Source organism: Pygoscelis adeliae, unplaced genomic scaffold, assembly GCF_000699105.1.
Source record: "Pygoscelis adeliae isolate BGI_AS28 unplaced genomic scaffold, ASM69910v1 Scaffold186, whole genome shotgun sequence".
Classification (NCBI taxonomy): domain Eukaryota; kingdom Metazoa; phylum Chordata; class Aves; order Sphenisciformes; family Spheniscidae; genus Pygoscelis; species Pygoscelis adeliae.
Window position 1 is genome coordinate 1,451,568 of NW_008825071.1, and position 10,085 is coordinate 1,461,652.

Here is a 10,085-nt window from a genome sequence, read left to right on the forward strand (position 1 = left end):
CGCGCCCTCGTCCTCCGGCGGGTCGCGCCGCTGCAGCGCACGCCTGTGTGTATACACACGGACGCAGGGGCGGGCACTCACACAGCCCCTTCCCCTCGCAGCCCCTTCGTGTCCGCGCAGGACGGTACGTTTCCTACTGAAACAGCGGATCTCCTTGTGCCTTTTCCTGATGTTTCTCACATAAGCAAATTTGTCGGTTGAGTTCACAGGCCATAACAGATCCCTGAGACAGAAGCCGCTCGGTGCTTCCAGAAAATGGCAGGTAAGAACAAATACTAATAAAAATGCTGTTCACTTCAGGCCTGGGCACGCTGGTATATCTGTGGCATATCTGTAACGTTTAGTTGGGATACTGAGGTATTACTTTTTCAAATGACCGAAATTACTTCAGTAAGTGATGCCTTTGAGAACTCCGGCCTCTCTGAACACCGTGTCTGAGTGCCCTCGGCTCCACTGGAACGGGAACAAACCAGCAGCTTGCAGGGTTAATCTTGTTGCACCTGTGAGATTGTGTCACGTCCAGCCACTGAACCACCTATTTGCTGAGAGTTAGCAGCAACAGCAAAGGGGTAACTGCTCTTGATATTCCAGAACAAGTTATGGAGCCGGGGCTTAAATAGTTTATATGCGTGTTAAATTTATGATAGCATTTGACCACGAATTTTAATAGACTTTTGGCAAAGCTGTTGTTTCGTGGACGCTATGCACACTGGAGAAATAATCACCCCTTATAATTCAGGTTAAAAATGAAGTATTGTTTCTTCAAGCATTCAGCTCGGGTTCTATTAATTATCTTCGACACCTTAAACTTACCTGTCACCCTGCTGGTGCTCTGGGCTGTACAGCTTCTGTGTCCCCTGGAGAAACTGAACTCAGGAGATGCCTGAGTTTTTCTGTTGGCTGTTAGGAACCAAGAGCTGCATATTTTGCAGATCCAGTCATTTTCAGTAGTCCCTGGAAATTTCCCTCTCTGCAGTGTTTATGCATAAACAACTACTACCCCATAAAAGTATTTCACCTTTCCCTTGTGTTCAGTGATGAATGATTTTTTTAGAGAATTATTAAAATTGAATGGCCTATGTATAAGAAAATTTTGAACAAGTAAGCTCTGATACACCTTGTTACATCCGTTTAAGAAGCTCCATCCCAACGTATCTGTATTGCTACTCAGCTTACCTTAAATCCACTTTGTCAGCAGCTTGAGATACACTAGACAGCTCACTCCCGCATCTAAGAAAAAAATCATGTTGCTTTCTACTGAAGTCACTGTGATGATGCTGAAGTGGGATCGTGGCATCTTAAACATCTACCCCGATGTTGTCACTTCCGCAGCACTGAACTGGAAGATGAGGGGATCCCACGTTGCAGTAAGGAAGATGCTCTGAGCTCTCAGAAGTTGTTTCCACAACATTTTGAGGGAATCTAAGCTGGCACTGCTTTGATCCCAGCCCGCCCCTCACGCTCGTGCTTAGCTTGTCTGACCCAGCCTAAGGAGCTAAACCAGCAGACAGATTTTTTTTTTTTCCTTCTGTGGATGTGTGAGTTTTTTGGGGGAGGGTAGCGGAATCGGATAAACACAAATGCTGACTCAAGAGGAGGGACTGGGTTCTGCTGATGTAGAGCAGTGTGACCTGCTATGGAAACGCACCCACTGTCCACTGAGTTCCACCTAGGAAAGCCCAGTGTAGCACAGAATTGCTGGGTTGGGGGTATTCACTGATTAGTTCCTCATGAGTCACTCATTGCTGCCGAGCAGGAGTCAAGTGCTGCCACTGTCATTCTGTTTTCACTAGTTTTGTGCCATTTGGAAAACACACTACGGAAAAATGAAGGACCAGGCCCCAGCTCCACAAACTGTTTCGTATCTGCCTCCTATACTCAGAGGTATCTTCTGGTTTTCTCTCTGCCTCCAGGGAGAAAAGTCCTGATAGTCTATGCACATCAAGAGCCCAAGTCCTTGAACGGATCTTTGAAGAGGGTTGCTGTAGAAGAACTGAGCAAGCAGGGCTGCAGTGTCACAGTGTCTGATTTATATGCCATGCAGTTCGAGCCAAGAGCAACAAGAAATGACATTGTTGGTGAGACTAGCCAAAATACACTTTTTTCAACAATAACGACGAGACAAACTTTCACCTTGTCTATCCTGCTGCATTAACAATCCAGAATCATGCTCTCGGGTGCACTCAGAAAAATAGTTGCTATTATTTTGTACAAATATCCCCTAACTAACAAGACCCAGCTTTTTATTTTCTATTAGCATTGACTAAGAAATGTCAGTGTAGGAACCCAACAAGTATCATCTTTATTTAAATAAATCTGATCACTAGAAATGGCCCCTCAATCAGGAAAATGAAATATCTGTATAGTACGGATTTGTGAAACGGTGTTTTGCCTTTAGACTAAAGTGAGTGAGGGAAAATATTATTACAGTATTTGCAGTCAGCTGCAGAGACATTCTACGAACCACCTTCTCTTAACGAAGACTACAAATGCTTTCTGCCAGTTAGCTCCAGGCCCTTAAGTGCTTGGGCTTTTGAGTTGTCTTGGCACCTCCTGACTACCTTGAATCAGACAATATGATTACTAAAAATGACTAGATGATGCAGTTAAGACTTGAGAAAAACTGTGATGCTCTCGTTAGGTTTATGTGATATTTTCACTGTGCTCTTACTAGCATTTAGCCCCAGTATTTTTCCAGGTTAGGAAACACAAAGCCATAACATAATCTGCGACAGCTGAAACTCTCTTTCTTTAAAACAAGAATAAAAAAGAAATAGCACAGGTCCAGTGCAAGCACTGGCAAAAACAAGAAGAAACTTATTAATGACCAGACATAAGCATTTCGAAAAGTCCACGCCTGAATACGAACCTTGTCTCACAGTGACATTACTGAGGGAAAAACGCGTTAGCACGTGTCCACAATCAATCTCTGAAGTCCGTTTCTCATGGGTGAGAAATGCCTTCAGAACCATTCTGTGACTTGCTAGAGTTTAGTTCTTGAGGCTACTGCCTCTCTCTTCTGCTAGAGATTGATGGTCTACTAGTTGAATCAGCAGAATGAATGTACATGTCTGATTCAGCCATACATGAATCAGCTCACCCAACTGTAGTGGAGTCAGCAGAGCTGGCCAATACCGGTTCCCCAGGCCCTGATGAGTTTCCCAGTTACAGAGGCTGAAAAGCAGCTACATAGTGCTTGTGACTGCGTGGTGGTTTCAGTAATCCCTAATGCAGAGGCAGGGGCAATTAGCAAAATTCTCTTAAATCCTCCTAAATCATCCACCTGCATCACCAGAGTCTTGAGCCAAGCTTAGGTCCTCTTACTGCACTTCATATGTTGCTACAGAAAGGCAAAAGTTGTAGTACTCTCAGACACTACATTGCTCTCCAGTTTAAAATCAAATCAGCATCAGCTGTGATGATGCTGAATATCCACCAAAAAAAAAAAAAAAGAAGGAAGTGGGGAAAAACTGGAAAGCAGTAACTCAATTTAGAACTGTAGATTGTAACCTGTATTTAATTCTTATCTGGCTATGATGCTAGAAACAAGGCAAGCAATGACTGTTCACTTCTACCCACAGGTTGCTTGCATAACTCAGAAGAGTTCAATTATGGTGTGGAGACATGGAAAGCTTACAAAAGAGGAGGTTTGTCCAGTGACCTGATTGAAGAGCAAAAGAAGGTGCAGGAAGCAGACTTACTGATTTTTCAGGTCATTATTTTAAATTGTATTAAAAGACTTCAGTTGTAATGTACAGGGTTGAACAAAAGAAAAGCAATAGTAGGTGAGAAAATTATAGATTGCGTTAGGAACATTGAATCTAGCCAGAGTAAAAAGAGGAAGTAGCTCTGCCATCAACACAAAACAGTCTGTATCCAGCCTAGCAATTTCAAGGTATCAGGTTTTTCTGACAGGATGTGGATTTTAGAAAATATCAGAAATACCAGATCATGTGTAAGCATTATTCGTGCTAGCACAGTATGAATTTTTCACACAAATAATGGCTCCACGCTGGCATTTTTGAGGAGTAGGAAGGCATCTGAAATTAGAACCTTAAAATACCTGAGTAAAATTCACAGCAGTGCTTCACTTAAAAATTAATATTCAAAAGTAAGTCTGATTGCATAGGTTTTGTGAAGACTGGTCCAAATTGATTGCATTGAGCAACTCAGACCAGAAAGTATTGAGTGCAAAATAATACTATAATTCTCAATATGAGAACCGTGCCATGTTATCAGGCAGCCCGATACTATCCCTTTGTCTTGGAGCTCACACAAAGCAAACACAGATTGGCAGGCAGAAATGTGCGTAAGGGCTTCAGGCAGCCCCTCCAAGTTACAGGTTTGGGATACAGTAACAGACACCAGACCAACAGCTTTAGGAATAAACACTTTATCTCTAAGTAATGGTACAGCAACAAATACAGATCAGTAGTACAATTATGCAGGTCATTACAACAGCAAATCCAGTAATTTAGTAGCACAACTGAAAAGACAGCAAATCCAGTAATTCACCAACACTGGGCCAAACTTAATATCTGGATGCATATACGTGACCACGGATGTCAGGCAGGCTGGCAGAAAGCAGGGCAAGGCTTATTTTCTGGGCGAGCAGCTGGGAGCAGCCAGCAGGCTCAGGGAACTTGGACCTCCCCGACCGGCCTGTCCTCATTTATTGCTGAGTTGCAGAAGCTCTATCTGGACTTGCTAATGGATCATTAAACCCCATCTTCGGTCCCCACGGTGCCACCTCTGTCCTCGGTGTCTACAAGTCCCAGAAGTACTGTATAAGGCAATACTAGCCTTACATTTCTGTGTGTGCCTGTGTGACTGTTGGCCTTAGGCATAGCCTGTATGTATTCCGCTGTCCGATTCTAGATGAAATTTAGGATGTGACCATATCTCAATTAAGCATTTCACTGTAAGTCTTCATTATTTTTACACTATTGCTTCTGAGATAAGTATAGTAAAACATCCCCCGGAGGAAGTGGTTGCTTTCTACTTTCTGTCTGTAGAATGCTATGAAGAGTTAAGTATGTTCTGGTGCAGAAAAAAATAAAAGGAAAAAGCCTCTGAAAGACACCATAAAGTAACTTAAAATTTACTACAGACTAAACTCACCATTTTTAGAGATAGTGGTGATTGCCCAGTTTCCACATTGTTTTCATCTTTAATTAAGCCACACATGGTTAAGCTTTTACAGAATTTCTTCTGTACTGCAGTGTGGACAAAGGTTTAGGGGTAGCGATGCATCCTAGAATAAGAGTCCGTAAAGCATTCAAGATAATGCAAATAAGACAATAGCTTTAGGCTGTAGTCACATGGGCTAACTGGAGGATCTAGAAACAGAAGGTCCTACTGTTAAAGAAGAAGTTTTCTTCTCAGCAAAGTGATTCAGGGTCATCATGGCAGCAGGGTGTGAAAGACAGTCTTTCTTAAGATCCCATGGCATTTGTCAACAGACTGTCGGATCAGAACTGATCACCAGATGTCAATCCTGGTAATAAGGCTCTCTGTATGCATTTTGGCCACGTTCTCCATTAGATCCTATGTTCCTTTTGCATTTCAGCAATAGGAGACACAATTCTGTACAGTCTTAAGTTTGAATTAAATGGCACCTTCCTGCTTCATGATACTCCAACTTTAATTTGTGTGGAAGCCCTCACATTCACCATCGTGTTAGTGTGCTATAGATGCTCGTGTATGTACCTGAGACTACTACAAACAGAAAGAACTCCAGTTATTTTTGCCAAGCATAGTTACTGCCTCTCCTGACAGAGAGCTGGAAGAAGGCATGTACAAGATCTGGAACAGATTAAGAGAATAGGATTTGGCCTGTAGACCAGGCCTAAGGATGGCCCCTACTCTCTGTGCTAACAAGGTAATTTACTTTTTGCCTAGTTTCCCTTATATTGGTTCAGCATGCCAGCAATCATGAAGGGCTGGATGGACAGAGTCTTGGTCCAAGGATTTGCTCATGAATTTCCAAACTGTTATGATTCTGGTTTGCTCAAGGTAGGTTTTTGAGATTGTTTTATTAAGATCAAGGTTTGCACAATGCTCTTGAGGCTATTGGTCTTCCTTTTCCATTACATTTGTTTAAAGCTCTCACTTTACGCGCTCCTGAAATAATGCTTTGGTAACATGTTGGGTAACTTTCTGGCTTGTTAAAGCTGTCTGAAAGGTAGTACAATAAGGAGAATGCAGTGGTTCCTAAAGATTTAAGCAACCTCCTAGAGATTTTTAGTTGGCCTACAAAATTGGCTTTATAATTTGGTAGGTGTATCAGAGTGCACTGGGATGGCATACAGCTTGCAAACAGTTTAAATCGATCCATTTCCTAAAACTATAGTCTGTCATTCTTCTCACCACCGTAGGACTGCACAAATCTGTAATGAGTGACATACTAGATCAGGTGACAAGATCCTGTTCTGGGATTAGATATCAAAGATTGGAATTAAATGATAAAATTTAATCAGAAACCTGAAATACCCAGTGCATGAGCCTCTGTCCCAACTATCTCCTTTCAACCTTTTCTTCTCTGTAGCTTATAAATTAGGCAAGATCAGTATCTCTAGATGACAATTCACAGATTTTTAATTTTCCATGGCACTGGGAATATCCCTGGAAAATTTTGGCCCACTGTCTGATGGATCTTATTTGATTACAACTGCAGCATCCAGAAACAATCAATATTAGTTTCACATTTATGTTCGCTGCATATTAATCTCTGTAATTTCTGATCTTCTTAACAATTGAAACATTCCAGTTCATTTAAATTTCAGAAATGGCTGCCTCACTGAGATGGACAGGAGTAATCCCCAATGATCATAGCTGCATGCTGAGTGCAGGCTCAAGGCAGTTTGGATACTGCACTAGAAAAACGTTATTTCAATTACGGAAGCTAAAACTGAGAGGATAGAAGCTGAGCACAAGCCCGTGGCTAATACCATAGTTAAAGAAGCGGAAGAAACACAGGGGTTTAGAACACCTGAGGACTATTTGCTCTCAAATTATTCCTTGGCAAGGGACAAGCAAGCCCAATTTTGAAGGGGAACTGTAGCATTCAATTTCTGCATTCACGAAGGACAGGAATAGAGATATTCTCAGTAACGGAGTGCTTTCCAGCCACAGTTCTCCAAACATTGCACAGGGGAGAACAAAGGTGAGCCCTGCTTCATACAAGGGTGTCAGACATGTAATTCCTTTTCTTTTTAACCTGTCTCTGCCCAAAGGCCTGATACACGCTCCACTGTCTATTTGTATGTCGTTAATCTTTGCCTCAGAGCTGCCACTACACATAAGGTCTGGGAAAGAAGAGGACACCACGTCCTCTAGAAATTTATGCTGTCCAGGTTCCCCTGAATATCTCTTGAACTATTCAGCCACTCTTCTTTAAACATGCCTAACTCAAGCGCTGCTTTCTTAATTCTAGAACAAATTAGCCCTGTTTTCTTTCACCACCGGAGGAAGCAGAGAGATGTATGCAAAAGGAGGTATCAGTGGTGATATTCGCTATCTCCTGTGGCCCATGCAGGTATAATATATGAATATTTGGTTGTTGTTTGCCTTAATTTTTATTATTCCAATTATTTTTAACAGTTGTATTATTGTTTATTTTATATGAAACACAATATAATAAGGAAGAATTAAGTTGTCAATTCCAAGCATCTGCAGGTTATAAATTGGGCCCTAAAATTCTGAGAGTACTTTAAAAGTTCACAGAGTTTTAAAGTTGTTTTGTGCCCCTTCCTCCAGACTGGGATCTGGAGAAAGCTTATACTGTCAGCCTTTTAAGTTTCTCTGGTGCTACAAGATTTCCTTTAGCCGTAGCATGCAGGATTTCTTTTCCCCATAGCTACCTGATTCATGTAGGATGCGGGGCAGGAGGGGAGTCACCCATTATCCTGGCATTAATGATCAGCATATGAAAGTCAGTATGCCTTTTCTTATTGCTACCCTTTTATCAGAAGTAGCAAGCATGCTTTGAGAAATTTAGGTGGTAAGGCAAATTGTGCCAGCTACTTCTTGATATAATACAACAGATGTACTTAAATTCTTTGGTCTCCTACCCATTGCGATTACTAGCTCTCTGCCCTTGTGAGGCTATCTAGCTGCAGAGCTTGCAATTCAACGTGACAAAGAACGTGAAACACAACTGTGAATTCAGAAATACACATAGGGAAGATGGCAAGTTGAGCTGATTTGAAAGGCATTAGCCTTCATTCAGGATCGTCAGAGGCAAAAGGTTAAAAAAAATACTTAGAAGTAGATGAGAAATACACTGCAGTTAAGGGACAATCTGTGGAGATTCAAACAGTACAATGAACTTTAGGCTGTCTCTTATCCTTGCAAATTTAATGGCGTACAGAAGCCGAAGAGAACACTTCTGTAGGTTTAATAGCACTTAAAAATAAATTCCACAGAGCAGAATAAATGTAGTTGACCTTAGTTTTCAGTGTATTGTATGTCATTCTGCTTAATGCCTAGCCTTCAACGATGACTGCCAGGATAGGTAATGAACTTTTGCAATTTATTTCCCTTCTCCTGATGAATGCACAGGTTTAGAAAACCTGTCTTATATTGGGTCAGAAAAACAGTTTCAGATTTGAATCTTCCACATTCTTGAATTGAAAGACTAACTATTTCCTGAGGCGTTTTTTTCTTTGCTTTGAGTCCAGCATGGAATCATGCACTTTTGTGGTGTCAAAGTCCTTGCACCTCACATCTGCTTCGCTCCGGAGTATGTCTCTGAGGAGAAGAGGAAAGAGATGCTGACTGCCTGGGCCCAGCGTCTGAAGACTCTTTGGAAGGAAGAACCCATAAACTGCTCTCCTGAGTGGTATTTCAAGTAATGTTCAGGTACAAGACTACAGAGAGAAGATTTTTTTTTTCTCCATTCTTTCTGGTACTTTATCTCAACATCTGAATGCTAATCTAATTCAAGTGTATTACAAGCATCTTGAGTACTACAGCTAGCAGCTTAACCGACAAATAGCATTTATCTTCATTGACTCCTGAGGGATTCTCTTCAATTATGGGTGCAAAACTCTTTGTGAAGACTTATCCTTGTTCATATAAACAGTGACATCCTGCCTACAAGTGTTGATAACACAAGCGGTATTTAATTGCAGATTATACCGTTGCTGCTTATGAAACAGTAAAGTACATTGCCAAGTTTATTTTAACACTTTTTGTACCAGCTGCCACTTTTATTTGCCAGGGAATATACTGCCCATACTCAACCTTGTTATGGCCAATCCTGTTCTTTTAAATGAGAGCTCTACACTTGTGCCTTTGAGCTATGAGGCCAGATCATGAATAATGCAAAAGGATATACAGTTGTACAGTGACTTAGACAGCTGGAAAGCTTTGTGGACAGCCTTAGGCTTTTCCACATATTTACAAAGCAATATTAAAGCTATGACAGATAGCAGAAAAGGAAAAAACCAAATACAAATATCATATAGCACCATGTGCATGTATTGCCTTTCTTTATAGCATGTAGCTCCCATTTGTAAAGTATGTAGTTTCCTAAAACCACAGGGAGTTCTCTATTTTTGTTACCCTAAGTAGAGACAGAAAGGAATCCTATCTGTTCGCTGCCCCTTCACACCAGTCAGTATTGCTGTTTGGGTCTGGAGGGCTGGGTGCATCCCCTCCAGCATCAGTGTAGGTGGGCTTCCTTGGAGATCTCCAGCACTGGCAGTCGGAGAGGCAGAGCGCCTACCCAAAAACCTGCAGGAGCCCTGTCTGTCTATGAGCCAGGATCTAGTGGGATAGAATGACTGTCTGGCTCTTAACATCTGTGATTTTTACCTTGAACTTTAGCAGGATTATTTTTGTGCTTGAGAGCTGCTAACCCTTTTTGTGCATGTGACAAAGGGTGGGTTCCTTGCTTAGCTACACAATTTCTTGCTTTGATCAGCTTACCTAACAGCTGGCTTTGCACTTCGATATTAAAAGAATGTGGCCTGAATAAGAAACGGCCTTCTGAGTCACTGTCAAATGACACTTAGGCCTCTGCATAGAGAGCATGCATTGGCTGTATGTTCTTTGTAGCAGCCTTGTCATGCCCCACCCTT

At 41.7% G+C, this 10,085-nt stretch overlaps 1 protein-coding gene across 1 annotated transcript; it reads left to right on the forward strand.

Moving 5' to 3' along the window:
• The first annotated feature begins 103 nt into the window (after positions 1-103).
• Positions 104-9,470, forward strand: NQO2 (NAD(P)H dehydrogenase, quinone 2). The gene is given in 7 exon segments (XM_009326448.1): positions 104-262; positions 1,914-1,956; positions 1,959-2,078; positions 3,582-3,712; positions 5,902-6,015; positions 7,436-7,537; positions 8,682-9,470. Coding segments are annotated over 6 exon segments (663 nt in total). The 5' UTR covers positions 104-262; positions 1,914-1,934; the 3' UTR covers positions 8,856-9,470.
• Positions 9,471-10,085: the final 615 nt, after the last annotated feature.